Raw genomic sequence first — 21,077 nt, 5'->3', positions numbered from 1 at the left:
AGGGCCTCATGATTTATGATTCCATTTACATGTATTTGCTGGCTTAGGCAAATGCCTAGAGACAGAAAGTAGACTAGTAGTTGTCAGAGACTGGAGGAAGGGAGGAATGGGGAGAGACTGCTACTGGGCATGAGGTTTCTTTTCAGGGTAATGAAAATGTCCTGCAATTAGACTGTGGTGATGATTGCCCAACTTTGTGAATACACTATAGACTTTTGAATTGTGTGCTTTAAAAAGGTGAATTTCATGGCATGTAAATTATGTCTCAAAAGAAAAAAAAGTATATTCCTACTGTTATCTTATGTGCTTAAGAAATTCTTACCCATGGAGATTTGAGAAAGATGCTCTTTGCCAAAAACATTTCTATTATACTGTTCTTTATTGTATGTCTCACACAAAACTTTCTTCCTTTTCTTCCGAAACTCTAAAGTCCAGGGTAAAGTCTCATGGTGTGCCAGAAGGAAACATCTGGCTCTCATCATAAGAGGAAAATAAATTCTGGAGAAGGCAAACTAGAATGTCAGGGTCTCTACTGAGTGAGGACAGATCGTTGTGCAGCCTGAAAAGGTTAACACGTATGTTACTAAAACCTATTAAATCACTAGGGATGAGTATGGTAAAATGAAATCCTGGAATACTTGAAAGGAAACCACCCAAAGGTTCAGATATGCAAGTTTAGGACATGAAAAAATAAAGCAACAACTTCACAAATTAGGTCGTAATTTAAGGATGATTGTTATCTAGCAAGACATTTTATAGGCAATAAAATATAGTTTTTAAGAAAATGGTTCCATAATAGATTATTTGACCAAAATGAGTTACCTACTAATAGGAATTTTTGTTTCTCTCTTTAAAAATTAATTTTCAAATTTTTTTGGTAAAATAAAATTACATAAAATAAAATAACATAAAATTACCATCTTAACCATTTTTAAGTGTATAGCTCAGTAGTATTAATTATATTCACATTGTTGTTCAGCCGATCTCCAGAACCTTTTCATCCTGCAAAACTGAAACTCTATACCCATTAAACAACAATTAACTGAACATTGATGGAACCTCTGTACTCACTAAATAACAATTCCCCATTCTAGTTTCTATTTCCATGATTGACTATGATAGATATTTCATATGATAGACTGGCTTATTTTACTTAAGATAAGTACACCCATTCTGTAGGATGTGTCAGAACTTCCTTCCTTTTCAGGGCTGAATAATATTCCATTGAAGGTATATACCACTTTTTTTTTTTTTTTACCCATTCATCTGTCAAAGGACATTTGATTTGCTGCTTCTCTTTTTCTGGGAGATGGGCCCAACCACTAACGTTCACGTCCAGAGGATTAACCTATCTTCTCCTAATAAAGTGCTTGGTAAAATTATCAGGATCAGAAAGACTGTCAGAATTGAGGCTCAACTGGTAGGTCAAGAGGTTAGACCAAAAGAGTTTGAATACAGAAGTCTAGGCAGAAGATCACAAGATTAAGACACATAAATCAGAGGCTGGGAGCATGAACATAGTAAAGACAAGCAATGATAATTTAGGAATTGAATATGCAAGGATTTTTATAACCAGGAGATCATTCTGAAAAAGAGAAATACAGAAAGAGCAAACAAAGGAGTAAACTGTAAGAATCAAGCAGGGTCAGGTAATGCAATAAATTAGCAGAGGTCTCAGTGAGTACGAGGTGAGACCAGAAAGGCCCAGGCAAGCACAGATATCTAAAGCCAAAGTCTAGCATACTGGCAGGCAGTGGGCCACCAGGGAGAAATAAACAGACTAAAAAGGCACTGGCTGCTGATCTGGTAGAGTGGGGGTGGGGAGGAGGGGAATAGATGAATCGGGCCTGGGAAATTTATACTGAATTTGGGAGCTGACTCCCAATATTCAGAAGGAAGTGACTACTCTGATTTCCATCACGCTGGTACCAGTATCACCAGAGACTGGATTTGGTGGGCTGCAGGGATACCTACGTGGTGAGGATGCCTGAGGTCTAAACAGTGTTCGTTATGGTCTGAAGGCTGTAGTGCGACCTGCTATGAAATGAATTTTGTGCTAATTTAGACCATGTGTTTTCTTGTGCCTAGAACCAAAGAGTGCCAAGATTCTAGGGGTGGAACTAAACTGAAAATTGGGAGTTAAGGGGGGCTGGCTGCAAAAAGAGAAAAGGTATAGAGGTTAGGAGACAGACAGTCAGTTCTTTGCAGTCCTAAGACACTGGTCTAATGTGAAATTTCCTAGGATGAAAAATAATTGTTCAAATATTACATAATATTATGTTTTTTTTCTCTTTTTAAAGAGTTCAGAGTATATAGGTACAGATGTATAGAAAAAAACTGTTTCTAGAAAATTACATTTACAGATAAGCTTTTCTAATGTGCCAGTATGTATGTGCTGAGGCATGTTTTCTAGCAAACAAAATGCACGAATAAATCTATCATGGGCTGAAAGGCAGTGGCGGACAGCTGCAGCCGCAGCATCCAGGACTGACAATGATTAATTCCTACATCTGCTCAGTCAGATGGAAACAAAGGTCACTATGCATAGATTAGCATCCTGATTACCACCTCTTCCCAACACACACACACACACACACGCACGCACGCACGCACGCGCACACACACACACACACAGAGCAAGAATAGTATCTTTTACCATTGTTAATGGCATAATTCAAAATGCCTGAGAAGTGTTTACACGCTGACACCCCCTCCTAGAAAGCAAGCTCTTTAGTGAGATGCAGATGGAATAAGGCATAGAGTAGGATCAAAAACTGATTAATGTAGGATTACCATCTAATCTTGTTAGCATCCAAATTAAGTGAAAATTTGATGCTCAGCTATATTTACAAAAACAAAGGGTACAGGAAATTTAATAATAAATCTGGATTCAGTAATCTGATCGAAGTAAGAAAGCCTATTCCGGCAAAGCAGTTAAATACATGTGAACATTTGATTTTATGTAAAGAAGGTATTGGGGAGTCAACTCTCCCCTTGTTAAATAGTCCCCTGAAGACACTGCCACCTCCTTTCCATGACTTGTATAATTGTGGATCCCTGAGAGGTTGGCTTTTTCAAAAAATAATCTTGGGCTAGAGTAGGTATTTTTTAGGTGCACAAATTATAAATATTTAGCTCTGTGAAATTATCACAAAGAAAGTATCTATGTAACTATCACCCAAGTAAAGAGAACATTACAACACCTCGAAGTCTCCACTCATAATTATACTTACCTTCCTCCCTAAAGATAAACCACTATCTTGATTTTTAACATAATATTTTAGTTATGTCTGGTTTTGAACTTTGTAAAAAGAGGAATCATATAGGATGTGCTCTTTGCTGGCTAGCTTTTAAAATTTTACTTTTGTGAGATTCTTTCACGTTGGTAGGTGTAACTGTAACTTGTTCATTTTCACTGCTGTAGAGCAGAAGTCCCCAACCCCCTGGCCACAGACTAGTACCAGTCCGTGACCTGTTAGGAACCGGGTTCCACAGCAGGAGGTGAGCAGCAGGCAAGCAAAGGAAGCTTCATGTGTATTTACAGCTTCATCTATATTTGCAGCCGCTCCCCAGTGCTAGCATCACTGCCTCAGCTCCACCTCAGATCATCAGGCTTTAGGTTCTCATAGGAGCACCGGTCCCCAGTACCAAAAAGGTTGGGACCACTACTGTCTAGTATTCCAAAGTAAGACTATCATAATTTATTTATTCCTTCTATTATTGGAGGCCATTTGAAGTGATTACGAATAATACTACTGTGAATATTCTTTACACAACTCATGGTATAAATGTACATACACTACTGGGTATAATTTAGAATTGGATTTGCTGGCTCACAGGTATATGTGTTATTTTAGAAGATATGCCAAATATCTTCCAAAGTGGTTGTACCAACATGCACTCTCGCTGTAGATGAGAGTTTCATAGCTTTACGTCTGTATCGTAACATTATCTTTAAAAATTTAAGCCAGTTGGCATATATTTCTGACAAGAGAAAAATTCTGAGATACCCTAAATTAAATTATAGCAGGCCAGAGGATGGGAGGAAGAGACAAGGGAAGTTAGTCAGTTAACAGCCATGGGCTGAAACCAGCAAAAAACTGCTGGCGTTCCTGAATGTATGTTGAACCAGTGAATCAAATGCCAAGCAGGCAGGCCATTTCAGCGACTACGTAGAAAGAGCAGCCAACCACCAGATGCCACCACATCTGCTTATGCACGAACTTTCCAGACTGTTGCTCACAACCAATCCCAATGCTTCAAGTACTCCTTCCTTATGGTCTATTCACCTATCCCATAACTTTCCCATTTTCACCTCCTTTCCTCTCCCTTATCTATAGCTAACATAAATTCTTTCAGAATTTACATCTCTCTTCTCCAAATTCATTGTATAAAAGAGCCCTGTCAACCCCGGGACAGTGGACATGTTTGTATTCTCCATCTAACCCCTGCTGCTTGTTAGTGTTTTAGACTGCATGCCTCATGACTTGATCCTTTTTCTGGCTAGCAAAGTTGTCCCTTTTTTTCAGGACAACTTTCTGCCTTGAAGGTTTTGTTTAATATCTTGTAGTTTTAATTTGCCTTTCCTAGCCATAGGCAACTGTTAATCTACTTTCCATCTCTTTAGATTTGTGTATTCTAGACATTTCCTATAAATGGAATCATATAATACAGGACATTTTATGATTGTTTCTTTCACCTAATATAAGGTTTTGAAGGTTCATCTACATTGTAGAATGATTTAGGACTTCGTTTTTTTTTTTTTTTTTTTTTTTTTTTTTTTGCTGAATAATGTTTCATTGTATGGATATACCGTTTCATCTCTCCATTAATCAGTTGAAGGACATTTGGTTTGTTTCTGCTCTTGGACTATTACAAACAATGCTGCTATCTGTTCCACTGGTCTATTTATCTATGCTTGCCCCTATAGCATACTTAGCATGTCATAATTACTAGCTTTATAGTGAATCTTAATATCCAAAAGAGGAAATCCTCTCACCTTGTCCATTTTTTTTCTCAGAGTATTTCTGGCCCTTTGAATTTACATATAAATTTGAAAATCAGCTTGTTTGAGTTCACCAGAAAAGCAAAACTTATTGGAATTTTTATTGCAATTATAATGATCCATATACCAATCTGGGGAGAAATTATATCTTTAAAATACTGAGTCTTCTAATCTATAATACATCATTTATTTATTTAGAACTTCTTTAACTTCTCTCAAAAATGTTTTATGATTTTCTCTGTAGAGATACTGCCTATCTTTTCCTACTATATTAGACAGGGTTCAATCAGAGAAACAATCAGTAGAAAATATATGAATTTGTCACAAGCAGTTGGCCTATTCAAGTTTTAGGGCTGGTTAAACAGTCTTAAATTCTACTTTAGCCATTTCTGTTCTTGAACTAAGGCACCCAAGGGAGCGTGACTTTAAGGGAGTGCTGTAGGTACCTCTTTTAAATGTTAAAGGTCTATTATTAATAAAGCAGCCAGTGTTCCTGTTAAGTATAAGGCAGGTCATATCACTTCTCAGTTCCAAATTCTACAATGGCTCTCTGTGACACCAAAATTATTACATTGACCTATAAGACCCTACATGATCTGGCCCCCATTACCTACCTGACCTCATCTTCTCTTATTCTCTGCCTCATTGGCTCTGTTCCAGCCATACTGGCTACCTTGCTTTTCCTTGAACACTAGGTATGTTCATGGCTTTGCATATTCCCTTCCCTCTGCCTGGAATGGTCTTATGCCTTTCAACTCTATACTTAGATGTTACTTTGTCAGTGAGGCTTTCCCAGGCCAAACTCTAAAATAGTAGCTACCACCCTGATATTCTCCATTCACTTTTCCTGTTTTACCTTTCTTTTTTGCACTTCTCACTAACATTCTACATATTCGACAACTTTTTAAATTTATTGCCTGCCCACACTTCTAGGAAGGCAAGGTCCACATGGGGAGGGATGTTTTGTTCTTTGATGTAATTCCAACACCTAGAACGGTATCTGATATACTGCTGACTGATTTAAAAATAAATATTTGTTAAAAACAATAGATACATTTGTAAGAATCTCATAATTTGTAATTATGAGACCTTTTAAAAGGACAGAGCTCTGTACTTTTTTGATCAAAAGGGTATCAAGAACAAACAGATTTAAATGGAATGACAAAACTGAAAAGGTAGCTTAGAATGAAGGGCCACCAGGAAGACTGAGAATCTGAGACTCTGGATGTCACTCCTTGGGCTCCTGGAGGGATCAACCATTAAGGGGGAGATAGAACGATGGGAAACAATTGCTTACCTATGCCCCCATGGCACAGTTTCATGCAGAGTTGATATTGTTTTAAAGTTAAAGAATGAAAATATCCGTCTCTTATGAACTTACCTTTATCATCAAAGTCTATATTCTAGGTCATTTAATTTGTTCATTCAGGAAACATGGAGTATGGTTCAGGCACAATGGAAATACAAAGATGAATAAGATGTAGTCCTAAACTCAAAGAGCTCATTATCTAGTAAGGGAGACAGAGCCACCTCTCCACCCCCACCCCAATCCAGTAAGCTGTAATGGAGCAATGATGTGTCTGTCTATAACAATGGGTGCACAAAGGATGGTGTGTCCACTACATCCAGGGGTGATACCAATTCAGGTCTGACTGTAGGATAAACAAACGGAATTAGAGGACTGTGTAGAAACTACTCCTATGCATTAACCCTGATCCTGCCTCATTAATATTCACCGACTCGCCCGTATTCCATCCCACAGCCAGCATCCAAGAAAGACCTCATCTCTGATCAAAGCCTAGATATTTTCACTTTTTTTCTGGTATCATAACTGTGTGCCAATGGCTTTTGACCTGATGATACACCATCTACTTTTTGTTCTATGCTCAATCTTTTGGAAATGATAACTGATACAATTTTTTTTTTTTTTTTCCCAGTTGTGAACCTTACCTTTCATTTTGGATAAGCCTTCTGCTCTGGCTACTCTGCCCCATTCAGTCCTTGGCCCTAAAACACTATCCCAAAATTGAGCTATATGGGTGGTATTTATTCTAAGTCTGACTAGCTCCCCTTCTTCCTTCTTAGCAATAACTAGCAAACCAAAATTTACAGAGACGATCTCAGAATTCCTTGTAGGGCACAATACGAGTGCAAACTTTCTTGTAGCCAATAAGATCAACACTGCTTTCATTTCTCAGCAGTCGCCTTCCTTTCAGCAATAATTACTCAAACCACAAAGAGGACAGAGCTGAAAAAATCAATATAAAAAGGGCACAAAAAATAAAATCTTACCATTTGCAATGACATGGATGGGCCTAGAAGTTGTTATGCTAAGTGAAGTAAGTCAGACAGAGAAAGATAAATACCATATGATTTCTTTTATATGTGGAATCTAAGGAACAAAAGAAACAAACAAACTAAATGAAAACAGATTCACAGATACAGAGAATAAACTGGTGATTGCCAGAGGGGAAGGGGGTTGGAGGGCTGGGTGAAAAAGATGGAGAGATTAAGGAGGACAAACTAGTAGCTACAAAACAGCCATGGGGATGTAGAGTACATCATAGGGAATATAGTCAACATTATTGTAATGGCTGTTTGTAGTGCCAGATGGGTGCTAGAGTAATTGGGGGAATCACTTTATAAATTATATAAATATCTAACCATTGTGCTATACACCTGAAACTAATACAAAATAAAAATTTTTTAAATGATGAAAGGAGCACAGAGCCTATTCTTGCAGTAAGGTATTATTTTTTGAAAAGCTATTTTTAAAAAACCGAATGTACTTTTTGGATTTGCTCATGATTTTCCGCCCAGGTGATGCATTTAAAGCTCTCGGGGACCCTTAAATCAAATTTTACACAGTCTCCTGAACACAATGGGTGTTTAGCTCAGTAAACATTTACTATTGATATTGATCAGCCTCACTCAGGTGATCACATAAGGTTTTCAGGAAATAAAGGACAAAGGAAGGATGAGGACAAGTCTAATCCTTCCCAAAAGTATGGAGATCTTGAAGCATTTGACGGAAAATTATGTGAAACCTGGGGAATCAGACTCTTAGAAGAGTTTGATAACGTGCTTGAGAACCATGACTCATACAGTGTGTTGGATTTTCTGAAAGGAGTGAGAATAGAGCAGGATACATGAATTAAGTAACTCAACTCTGCTGCTCGCTGCCAGAAGGCCTGCATGAGGACCTGTCCAGGAAGGAAGTCGTAGTAGAGGAATGAGGCCACAGGGATGAACACATTACAGCTATTTACCAGCATCTGGGTTTTCAGCTGCCACTCCAGCCCCAGGGCGCAGGCAGAGATGGCAGGTACCTCTGTGCACAGTTTTGAGTGTTGGAAGACACAATCTGCCATATACCCTGAGCAGCTCTGAGCATTCTTGCTGGAACACCAAGAGGCAAGGCCCTGACTGCTCTTTACCCAGATCATTTCTCGGGGTTGTGTCTGCAGTGAGCAACCTTGAAGGATAAGGTAATCTCTCTCTCCAAGCAAAAAATAAGCTTGTTACAACTCACTATAAAATGATGAATTCCCAAGGCTCAAGATCCTCTTCATTAATGGCAGCCTACTGTATGTGCAAACATCATCCATCATGGGCCCCGCATCATCCTCAAGAGACTTGGGGGCATGGGAGCTAGCACAAACCCAATATGAAGCTCCAACTACTGCTTTGGCCATTAGTAATGAAGTACTTTGTCTCAGACCCAAGAGTCCTATGTCTTTTCTAGTATCCATAAAACAGTAACAGGTTAACCTGTTAACGTGCAAGTAAGGCAAAAGCTCATACCCCACACAATTCTTACTACACAAACTTCTGGATTCCCCAGACAGTAAAATCCAAGATACTGGGGATTATTATGGGAATGCTACTTTCAATTTTAAGGAATAATAATATGTAAATAATAACTCCCATCTACAATCATTATCACAAGTGATAGTAAGCTCTCAGAATAAAAGATAGTCCCTTAATTGAAGAAGTTTAGCTACATGCAGAGCTTCTGATGTTGCCCTTATTTTATGCATTTCAGAGGAGACATCAGAAAAGCTACACTTTTGGCCTAAAATATTTGCTTTGTTCCAAGAATTAAGTTATTATGATCCTTATTAAACTGCACAAAGAATCTAGGAAAAAAGAATGCATTCACTCACAGCCGACATTAATATCTAGCAAAGTTATCAGATGGGTTTTGGGTCATCTAGCAGGGCCTTTTGGAAAAAAAATAGCAGATGTGGTGGACTTTCTTCCCTCACAGGAACCTTTTCAGAAAAATAAGAACGTCTGTACACTACATTTCCAAATAGCTTTATTGAGTATAACTGGCATACAACAAAGTGTACATATTTAAAGTCATGATTTGATAAGTTTTGATAAGTGTAAACACTTGTGAAATACCACATTCAAGGTAATGAACATATCCATCATCCCTTAAAGTTTCCATGTGTCCCCTTGGTAATCCCTCCTTTCTGTCCCTCTGTATCATCCTTGCTTACCTGCAGACAATCACTGATCTGATTTCTGTCACTACAGATTAGTTAACAATAGACTTGCTTAATTTTCAGGAATTCTGTGCAATTGGAATTATATAGTATATAATCTTTTTTTATTTTTTAGCCTGGCTTCTTTCACTCAGCATATTATTTTGAGATTCATCTATGTTGTTCCAAGTATTAATAATTCATGCTTTTAATGATGAGTAGTATTCTATTGTATGGATATACCACAATTTGTTTATCTATTCACCTGCTGATGGATATTTGTACTATTTCCAGTTTTCGGGCTATTAAATTATGCTGTTATGAACATTGGTGTACAAGTCTTTGTACAGACACATAGTTTTATTTTCCTTGAATAAAAACCTAAGAGCAGGATAGCTGGATCATATGGTAGGTGTAGGCTGAATTTTTAAAGAAACAGCAAGACTATTCACCAAAGTGGTTGTACATATTACATTCCCACCAGCAGTGTATGCCAACACTTAATTTCATCAGTCTTTTTAAATTTTAGCGATTTTAATAGGTGTACAGTAGTATTTAATTGGTTTTAATTTGCATCTCCCTAGTAATTGATGGTGTTGAACCTCTTTTCATATGCTTATCTGCCATCCATATATATTCTTTGGTAAACTGTTCAAATCTTTCTCATTTTTACTTACCGTTTGTTTTCTTATTGGTGAGTTCTTTGTGTTCTTTATAAATTCTGGATGTAAGTTCTTTATCAGATACATGATTTGCAAATATTTTCTTTCAGGCTTTATTTTTTTTTATTTTCTTAAGATTCTCTTTAGAAGATAAGATGTTTTTAAGTCCAATGTTTTCTTGTATAGTTTGTGCTTTTAGTTGTGTCTAAGAAAGCTTTGCTTATTTCAAGGTCACAAAACTTTTCTCTATGTTTTCTTTGCGAAATTTTAGTTTTAGATTTTACAGTTAGGTTTATGATCCATTTTGAGTTAATTTCTGAGCATGGTACAAGATATAGATCAAAGCTAATTTTTTAATGTGGATATCCAATTGTGCTAGCACCACTTGTTGAAAAAAAACTACTGTCCCTTCTCTGCTGAATGACCTGTGCACTTTTGTTGAAAAGCAGTTCCCATATATTTTTAGGTTTACTTCTGTCTTCTACTATGCTTTGTTGATATACATGTCTATTGCTACCCAATATCAAACCGTCTTCATTACTACATATTTGTAATAAGTCTTGAAATCAGGTGGTCCTAGTCCTCTAAATTTATTACTTTTTAAAGTTGTTTTGGCTATTCCAGGTCCTTCATATTTCCATATGAATTTTAAAAATCACTTGTCCATTTGTTTTTAAAAATGCCAACTGGCTAAAATCTCCAATGTTGAATAAAAGCAATGAGAGCAGACATCTTCTCTTTCTCTTCTTAATGGGAAAGCAATCGGTCTTTTGCCATTAAAACAATGTTAGCTACAGGTTTTTCATAGATGCGCTTTGTTAGGTTTAGGTAGTTCTGTTCCTAGTTTTTTGAAACTTGATCAGAAATGGATATTTGAATCTTGTCAAATATTTTTTCTCTATTAAGATGATATGTGTTTTTTTTTTTTAAGTTGGTAAATATGGTGAATTATTTCGATTGATTTTTGGATGTTAAACCAACCTTACATTCCTGGGATATACCTCACCTTGTCGTGATGCACTGTCATGATGCATTATCCTTTAGATATTTGATTGGATTAATTTTGTTAAAGTTTTGTTTAGAGTTTTGGATCTATGTTCACGAAGGATATTAACTTACAAGGGTTTTTTTGTTGTCGTTAGATTTTGATATCAGGGTAATACTGTCCACATAGAATGAGTTGGAAAATGCTCCATTATTTTCAGTGTTTTAGAAGAATTTGAGTAAAACTGCAACAATGCAGGCACAGATTAGCTGGGTGCCTCTGGCTCAGAGTCTCTGCAAGAATGCAGTCAGTGGGTCAGCCTTGGCTGCAGTCCTCCAAGGCTGGGCTGCGGGGCAGGGGGATCTGCTTCCAAGCTTATTCATGTTGCTGTTAACAGCCTCAGAAGATTTATTTTCAAGCTCACTGATGTGGCTGTTAGTAAACCCCAGGTCCTCCTTGCTGACTGCCAACTGGAAACATCAGTTTCTTGCAATGCGGGCCTCTCCAAAGGGCAGCTCATAACATGGCAGGCAGCTTCCCTCAAAGTGAATGAGTGAAAGAGTGGGACAGATCCAAAATGAAAGCCATAGTCTTTTTGTAACCTTGTCCCAAAAGTGACATCTCATCTATAAGCAAGTCAGTAAGTCCAACCCATACTCAGGGAGAGGTGACTTCACAAATGCGTAACTATCAGGAGATAGGAATCATTGAAGAACATCTTAGAGACTGCCTACAGAGTTGTTCCTAATATTACCTTATTATCTTTCTAATAGCCGTAGAATCCTAGGTGATGTCACCTCTTCCTTCTGTATTTGGGTAATTATATCTTTTCTCTTGATCGTTTGAGCTAAAGGTTGGTCAATTTTATTAATTTTCATAAAGAGCTTTGGTTTCACTGTTTTTCCCTGTTGTTTTTGATTTTCTATTTTACTCTAAGTTTTATTATTTCCTTTCTTCTGCTTACTCTGGGGACTCATTTGCTCTTTTTTATTTTCTGTTTTGTAAAGGAAAGTTTATAATATGGAGTTTAGTACTATAATCCCTTCCTCCACCACCAAGTACTGCTTTAATGGCATCCAACAAATTTTGATATGTCGCATTTTCATTTTTACTCAATTGAAAATGCTTTATACTTTCTCCTTTGATATCTTCCTTGCCCATGAGTTATTTTAAAGTGTTCTATTTAGTTTCCAAATATTTCTGGATCTTCCAGAGACCTTTCTGTTATGGATTTCTAATTTAATTCCACTGCAGTCAGAGAACATACTCTGTATGACCTGAATCCTTTTAAATTTAATGAGACTTTCCTATATCCTGAAATATGATCTATCTTGGTAAATGTTCCAAGTATACTTGAAAAGAATGTGCATTCTACTGGTGTTGGGCAGAGGACTATAAAAATGTCAATGAGATCAAGTTAGATGATAGTGTTATTCAAGTCTTCTATATCTTTACTGATTTTCTCTTGTAGACATTTTAAAATTTTATCAAAAATGCAATATCTGCAACTAAATTTGAATATTACGTTATTTTATTTTATAAAAATATTTTTCTTTCCTATGGCACATGTATGTGTATGTATATGTGCACACATACGCAATTAAAAATTTAGAGACCTCGGAACTGGAATGAAATGAAGCATCTAATGGTGATGCTGCGCCTTTGGACAAATTTTATTATTTAAGAAAGCGCTTTTAAAACTGGGCTATCTTATCTTTCCTTGTCTGACCTCATAAGCTACTTAATTGAAAATGTGTTTTTATTCATACTGCCTCTTAATATTTTATTCTTCATGCCAAGTCAAGCTTCCACTGCAAGCAAGACAGGCAGCAAATATAGTTGTTTCTACTATAACACTGTTTACAAGTCTTCCTATTTTAACAGGCTATATAAACGCTTTTTAAAAACCTTGAATTCAACAAAATTTTGTAGAAAAATAATGTTACAGAAAAAATAGTATGGAGCCATAACACTTGAAATTTCACTTTGTAAGCAAAATAAAAATAAAAATTATACCAATTAAAATACTAGCATTCAGTAAACATCCACTACCATTTTACCAGTATCATAGCTGATTTTTACAGCCTAAATCTGCAAGATGCAGGTCCTCAAGGGTATTCATCTCCACCAAATAACATCATCAAAATCTGCTCTGAATCTGTGTTTTCTTCAACCATCAATTGTTTTTAAACACAAGGGAAATGTCCCCTCTGCTTCTTCATCTATTCCTATAGCTTCATCAGATAGCTTCATGTTGTAGAAAGGTCATCAGTTCTTGAAGCCATTAAACCAGCCACTACTTGTTTTTAGGGAAAGCGGTGCCATATTATTCTTAGCTTAAGGTTTCCTTCATTAACTAAAAAAGGTTGGCTTTGAGTTCTTTAAAGCACTGATTTTCTGGTAAAATATTACATATTACCAATGGTGCCATTTTCTTACTTGCCAATTAAATATTAATTTGCATTATAGAAATGTGTTGCAGCTGAAAAGGCTACACTCCAGAGTTCCCTAACCTTGAAATGTGTTATTTTCCTAGTCATTTCCTTGGCAGTATCCACCATTGAGATTAAAATCACCCTCCTCCCAGGATCACAGAAAACATATTTACTAAACATCTATTATGTTCTAGAGTCTATTCTAAATGTTAGACACAGTGGTGAGCATGATAGAAAAGGTCCCTGTGTTCGTAGTCTTTACATTCTGGTGGAGGATACAGACAATTAAAAGGCAAATCACTATATAAGGTAACATCAGAAGGTTATATTTGCTATGAAGAAAATAAAACAGCGATGGGCTATGGAATGAGATGTGGGGGTTGGGTGGCCATTGGGTAGAGAGGCTACATTAGATAAGATGATTAGGGAGGCTTCTCTAAAGAGGTGACATTTGAGCCAAGACCTATACAATGAGAAGGAACTAGTCATGGGAAGATCTGGAGAAGACTGTTAAGCAGTGGGAATGGCAGGAGGACAGTGAGTCAAAGGGCTCGAGGTAGAAGTCAGCTTAGTGTATTTGAGGAACAGAATGAAAAGTGGCTGGAGCAGCTCCCAGGGTGTACTTAGGACAGAGTGCCATGTGTCACTGCCACAAGGAGGCTGATTCAGCAGATCGAGTTACTGTTGCTTAACGATTCCATTTCCTCCATAATTCGAATGGTCAATGGCACCCCAAAATGCCTGCTAGACAAATCCAACTGCCAAACCCAGGTAATGGAACACAACACACTTGATCACCACAAAGTAAATGGCTGGATGGGGCCAGGTGAGTTTGGCCTTTCTGAGGAAGTTGCTGAAATCTGATGTGGACTTCATCCAGAAACATAGCTGTGGGCCAGGGAGTCAGGGCTGGAGCAGGGCTTTCTCAATAGGCAGCCTGGGACAGCTGGGGCAGGAGAAGGGTACAGTGTTGGAGTGGAAAAGATGGGGTGGTCCCTGAGGGAAGGATAGAATAGAGTGAAGCCAAGCCCCTTCAGGAAAACGTTACCATTTTATTTTTATTTTTGCCGACCCTGGGAGCCCACAGATACTTACCCTGATGAGCTGGTAACTTTCCAACCAGATATAATTATCTAGCAGAACAGACAGGTAGTAGGGCTTCACTATTTTTGCAGAAACGTTAGCCGACCCAGACTGGTTCCAACTGTGCTGCCATAAGCTTTACTGTTGCTTTGGAATATTTCCCTGCATGCTCTCTGTGTTTAATAAGAATATCTCATCTTCTTAGAAGGACTGTACCTTCCTTTATGAGGACAGACTCTTCACTCTCTTTTGGGGATTCTTGTAGTAGTTAGCACAACACTGGGCTAGATCTTTCTTCATAAAAGGGAACTGTAGTGCAAGGCCAGGACCATTTTAGGGGGAACTTCTTATAAGGCTTAATGCCACAGCAGGAGACAAGCTCTGCTAATACCAGCTTACGGTGCCAAAATGATACTAACGCTCTGGGTTTCACGATTCAGGTTACGCAAGATAAGAAACCAGGTATGGGGCTGCTTACCTGTTCTTTCTGCAGCGAATTGTGAAGCCAAGAAAGAAGACTATCAGAAGAAGTCCACAGCTGAGAAAAGTCCAAACAATACCCAAGAGGACAGGAGATAATGAAGAAATAGTCTTACTGCTCTCGTGGGAAGAGGTCTGAGAACAGAACAAAGAGAAACTATTAGGAATGAAGGCTCTTCTATAGACCATAAACTGCCCCAGCATCACCAAAGCCCAGCAATACGTGTCCTGCATGAGCATTTCTTCCTCTTTCCTTTATCCCCTCATCTCTACCAACAACATATATATCTGAGTAGCCCTGACACCCCATGACTGCTTACTTACAATTGTTGTCTTGCAGAGGTCATGAATAGGTCTTCGATCCAGCTCCTGGCCAGGAAAACTGTCACATAATTCAGAGCAGTTTATTTCAGGCTCCATGTCATCACGTGCCCTCTTGGTGTGCACTTATTCAGTCTTGGTTACCACTGGGAGGTAACCAGCAGATCTTCGATTAAAACACAAGAGCAACTCAAATCTTTTCTTCAGAGGCGCCATTTTGGAGCTGGCTTCTGGCTCAGCATCTGAGATGAACAACCCATTTAGGTGGAAGTGAAGTGTTATTTCACTAAACTCCTTCATCAGTCACCCTTTAGGTTCTCCTGGTCCCCTGTTGCCAGTGCATACCATGAGGCAGGAGCGGGCATCTTAGTAACCATTAGTGATGATTCTGGCTTGCCACCAGATGGCAGTCACTGCTCCAAGTACTCTCACATAGGTCCCGAAGGAGAGGAAAGCAATTAAACCTGTTAACAAATTGTGTGTGTGTGTGTGTGTGTGTGTCCACACACACAAAACACAACACAAACATGCATATATACGTATGTGTAAATGATTTATCAGCAGTTTAAAATATTTTATATATTTTAATTACATAGTTACATTTTTATTATATATTGTTATATACTTAATATATGTAACGAAGGTTTAAAATAGTATATTTAAATATATTTTAAAGCTCTTTAATAAGCATACTTTAAAAACAAAGACAAAGCGCATCTGACAATTTATAGCTATAAAGCTCTACAATCTCTCTTCATATCCTTTTTATGGCTCGACACTGTAAAAACTTTAGACATATGAGACACATCTTTCTTTTTTCTCTACTGGGAAATTCCCTGCCTTTGTGAGATCTTTCCATGTGACTCATGGCTTAAGCTCTGTCTGATCCTGGGTGGCAGTGGGCTCAGGTGCCCCATGCTGACTGCATGCAATGCCTGCTGGTCACTCCAGCTCTTGTTCTCTCAGGAAGTGGAGGAACTTTCTGTGTCCCATCAGCTGGGGTCACAGGATATGCCACGCCCTTAGGCAAGAGTTTTTTATTTGCTTGTTTTTAAATTGTAAGACTACTGGAAGTGGGATAGACTACTCAGGGAATAGAGAAACTGAGGACTCTAGGAACGCCCACAGAGTGAGTGAGTAGCCAGAGGATGGCGTTATTTCTCTCAGAAGACTCTTGCAGTATAAATACTGTGATCTAAAAAGAAGCTCTACTTTGCAGAACAAAAGTAAAAATGCAGAAGGGCTCCGATGAGCTCCAGCAGAAAAGGGAGACATGTGCCTAATTCTTTAAAGCAATCTATCCTGTAATACGGAAAATAGGTTTGAAATTTTACCAGTGGGAATTTAGAAGAGATGGCACTTCTGCTTTGTGTTTTTGAAATAGCTTAACACAGCTTTCTTTTATTGTGGAGAAAAAAATCGAAGAGGAAAAAACATCAGTTATTATTTCAATAGTCACGGATCATAGGACTTGCGTCGAAGCTGGGACAACAGTGACAGGTGTAGAATGCTATCTTTGAATTCTGTGTGCTTCGGCATGAACAATATAGCACCAGGTGCTGCCCATCATTGGCCTCTCACATGGTCCTGAATTATTTACCAGGTTCATTACAATGAAATCCCGAGAGAACTAAGAGCCACTATCTTCTGTCAAGACATTTACATTCTTGTGCAGTCTAGTCAGATTACTGAACGCAAAATTAAGAAGTAAATATAAAAACTTAACTATTTGCATCCTAATTTAGTTGAAATTGTTGAAAAGACCTTCCCCTCCCTTTTATTTTCCTTTCATTTAAAGTTAGACACCCCTTATTATGTCTTCTAGAGCCACAGGGAGGCCTATACTACATGATGGATTGGAAGGTATATTTTTCCTGTATTTCCCTTTTAATCATTCTAGCAAATAAGTACACATATATTTGAGCAATTATCAAGTTCATGTTTGTGTACCCTTAAATCATATTGAAGTACACGTGTGTGTGTGTGTGTGTGTGTGTGTCCTCATTTTGTTCCCACTACGACAGTGAGGTAAACTCCTCATTTTCAAATAAGGAAAATTAAGAACAGAAAAGTGGAGAATATTACTCCAAATCTGCGGAGCCAACAGCTGAATCCAGGAGTTTATATTCCAAGGTCAATGTCCTCCCAGTATATACCCTACATGGTGCAGACACTCTGGACTGACCTCTCCCAAGAAGACACCAAGTGGCTTTGTGGGTTTATTCACATTTAGTTTCTAGTGCTTTGCTTCTATGGATTCTCTGGAATGTGGCACACACTAGTGCATCTATACCAGTAGTTCCCAACTGGGGTGATTTTGCACCTCCAGCGGACATTTGGCAATTTTTGGAGTCACTTGGTTGTCAAAACTGAGAAGAGGGTGCTACTGACATCTAGTAGGCAGAGGCCAAGGATGCTGCTAAATATTTTAAAATTCACAGGATGGTCCAAACAACATAGAATTATCTGGTCCCTAAATGCCAATAATGCTAAGGTTGAGACACACTGGTCAACACCATGGATCCTAGAAGGGCTTGTAACTGCAGAACCAGCTTAAAATGGTCCTATCCTACTTTAAAAGGTACCGAGTTGCTTCTCAGAGACAACAGACCAAGACCGCAAGTCATGCAGCCACAGCATGCGCAGAAGAGAGAACTCTGACCTCTGGCTGCACCAGAACCGAAGCCTCGCTTTCCGCTCCGCCATGGAACCAAAGCACCACATAACTGGAACTTGAACACCAGAACCCTTTCAGAAGCCAAGGGTCTGTTGACTAGGAAGACCCAATGTTGACGTCCCTTTGCCATAAATGGCCAAGTCCTCCAATTAAAACTTGTCCCACCAGCACCTCCATATACCTATAACCCTTAACCCGTTATAAACTCTTATCTGAGTCCAGCGAGCAAGATGGATTTGAGGCATCATTAGGCCTCCTATCTTCTTGGTTGACACCTCCTGGATCAACAAATCTTTCCTTACTCCAAACTCTGACGTTTTGAGTTTCTGTCTTTTGAAGCATAGAAAACACAAATTTTGGTTCAACAACAGGCTGACAATCATAAGCCTAAATCATCTTTGGGAGATTCTGTGAGCATGATGAGGTGGTCCATCTGAACATAAATCCCTTGGGGGATAAATTTCTGAATATATTCTCAAAGTCTGCCAGGACAGACTGAACTCACAGTCATGGAACTCTGCATGCGAGGCCCTTCTTCAGACCATGGTAATCCAGTGTAAGAACTTTATATCCCGTGATAACTGGCTCTCCCACGGGGCAGGCATTCAACTCCAGCATTAGCACACATTCACACATGAGGAGCAGGTGAAACAGAGAATGGCTTAGTCACTGTGAGGAGAGAGATGAATGATTTCAAAAAATGTTGAGTGATTGGGAAAGTGGGTGGGGAGTAGCATGTCTGAGAGGGTAATGATGAGGCATCTGACCACAACACAGATAAAAAATCCAAGGCACAAAGAGAAAGGCCTGCTCCTCCAAGAGCACCCCTCACACACACACACGAAGTCTCTAGAGGTAAACTAGTGGTAAATTGCCACAGACAGTACCAGACCCGAGATCATGCATGGGAGGACTTACAATTTATTTGACAAAGATTACAGAATCCTGTCCAGTGAAGAGGATCAGGAAAGCAGACGCTGCATCAGCCATACCGTTCCTAAGTTCAAGATGGTCTTTTACAGGTTCGCAACTCTCAACAGCACCATATCTTTTCACGAAACCTTCCTTATTCTCCTATACACTATTTCTGGCCATTTTGAAATACTAGTCCTACAACTACTGTCTTTTTAAAAAAATTGTTCTACAGCTGGTAAAACGTTTGCTTCTGTTCATGAAGAATGAACGGCTGTAGGAATTGCCTTCCCGCTGGAAACAGTTTAAAAATCAGACAAAATACATGAAACTACTTTTTTTCAGACATTGGACAACAAATAGGACTGTGACAAACAAATGAAGGGAACCCTACAATTGACTAATATATATAAAATAGAATATAAATAAATATTTTTCCAATGACTATAATTGACCCCCACTTACTGCCTGGATACAGTTTCCAGGCCACAGTACAAGGAGGGAAACCCAAACGGAGCCTACAAGTCTTGCTGAAGTAAAGAAAATAGATCGAAGTTTGAGGCTATCAAGGAAGGTAGAATTTTTCAGGTAGAGTAATGAAGAGGTAAACACAGACAGAGAGGGTGCTTTAGAAATCTGCAGGGGATCCTGTCAGCCTTTTTCTGAATACCGACCTAGGCTTGAGTGAGAGGAAACTACTTGTAGTGGAAGAAATAACCACTGCCAGGCAGTAGCTGGACAATTCCTGGAGCTTACACAGGGCTGGGAATATAGATGGTCCCTGACTTACAATTTTTTGACATTACGGTGGTACAAAAGTGATAGGCATTCAGTAAAAACCACACTTTGAATTTTGAATTTTGATCTTTTCTCAGGCCAGTGACATGAGGTGATCCTGGGCAGCGGCAGAGAGCCACAGGTCCCAGTCAGCTACATGATCACAGGGGTAAAAAACAATACACTGTACAGTGTTGTCGGTGGTTTTTTTTTTTTTTTTTTTTGATACTGTGTTTTGTATTTTTGAATCCCATCATGTGTATAAAATGCCCGTTTGTGTCTCCTGCTTCTGGTGAGAAAAAGAAAAGAAAGGCAATCACTCTTGAGATGAAACGTCAAGATTTTCGACTTAATAGTGTTTTCAAGTTACAATGGGTTTATCAGGACATAACTCCACCATGAGTTGAGGAGCATTTATACTTTGTGTTCCCACCAGCCAGAGTGGAGAGACCTCATAATATACAGAATGTTGGATAAAATGTCATATCTTAGTTGAGGAACTAAATTAACCCTAGAGTAGAAGTTAGTCTGGACTGCCCTAATAACACTACAAGAAAGCCTCTAAAAAACCAGACTAATCCACAAAAAATTGAACTGTTTTCCAGAACACAACCCAATGCTCTTTAAAGAACTACAGCAAGATCCAGCACTCAACAACAGAATCGGGAATGTCTATCATCTAACAAAAAATTACCAGGCATGCAAAGAAGCAAAAATATAACCTATAACTATACATTTTTTAAAAAATCAATTAAAATAAAGAGAAATAACATAGATGATATAACTAGCACACAAGGACCTTAAAACAACTATTACAAATATGCTCAAAGATACATGAACAAAATGAGGAGAAAAATTAACAACATAAAAAAGACCCAAATAGAATTCTAGAGATAAAAAATAATTCTGAAATTAAAGATATACTAGATTAGACACCATAAAAATACAATATTGGTTAGCTCAAACACAAAGCAATAGAAATTATCCAAAATAAAGCACAGAGAGAAAAATTATTGATAAAAGTGGATATAGCCTCAATGACTCATGGAACAATAGCAAGTGGCCTAACACAGATGTAACTAGAGTTCTGAGCGAGAAGGGAATAGGAAAAATATTCGAAAGAAATGACAAAAAAATTTTTAGATTTGATGAAAAGTATAAACCCTACAGATCCAAGAAGCTCAACCGACCCAAAGAAGAATAAACATACACACATTTCAAGGCACATCCTAATGAAATTACTAAAA

At 38.2% G+C, this 21,077-nt stretch overlaps 1 protein-coding gene across 4 annotated transcripts in view; it reads right to left on the bottom strand.

Annotated features, from left to right (window-relative positions):
* GPR156 (G protein-coupled receptor 156) overlaps window positions 1-21,077 on the bottom strand; it is an 81,974-nt gene that overhangs the window by 38,976 nt on the left and 21,921 nt on the right. The window contains exons 2-4 of one of the 4 annotated variants that reach the window (XM_036218682.1): window positions 18,647-18,810; window positions 15,468-15,928; window positions 15,142-15,278 (exon numbers count right to left, since the gene is read on the bottom strand). In XM_036218682.1, the coding sequence (XP_036074575.1) occupies window positions 15,142-15,278; window positions 15,468-15,563 (233 nt within the window). In that variant the 5' untranslated portion in view covers window positions 15,564-15,928; window positions 18,647-18,810. The remainder of the gene's footprint in view (window positions 1-15,141; window positions 15,279-15,467; window positions 15,929-18,646; window positions 18,811-21,077) is intronic. The other 3 variants (XM_036218683.1, XM_036218681.1, XM_036218684.1) reach the window with 3 other exon arrangements.

This window comes from Rousettus aegyptiacus, unplaced genomic scaffold (genome assembly GCF_014176215.1).
Source record: "Rousettus aegyptiacus isolate mRouAeg1 unplaced genomic scaffold, mRouAeg1.p scaffold_m13_p_4, whole genome shotgun sequence".
Classification (NCBI taxonomy): Eukaryota; Metazoa; Chordata; class Mammalia; order Chiroptera; family Pteropodidae; genus Rousettus; species Rousettus aegyptiacus.
The sequence above is the reverse complement of the archived record's forward strand: the minus strand, read 5'-3'. Positions and strand labels throughout refer to the sequence as shown.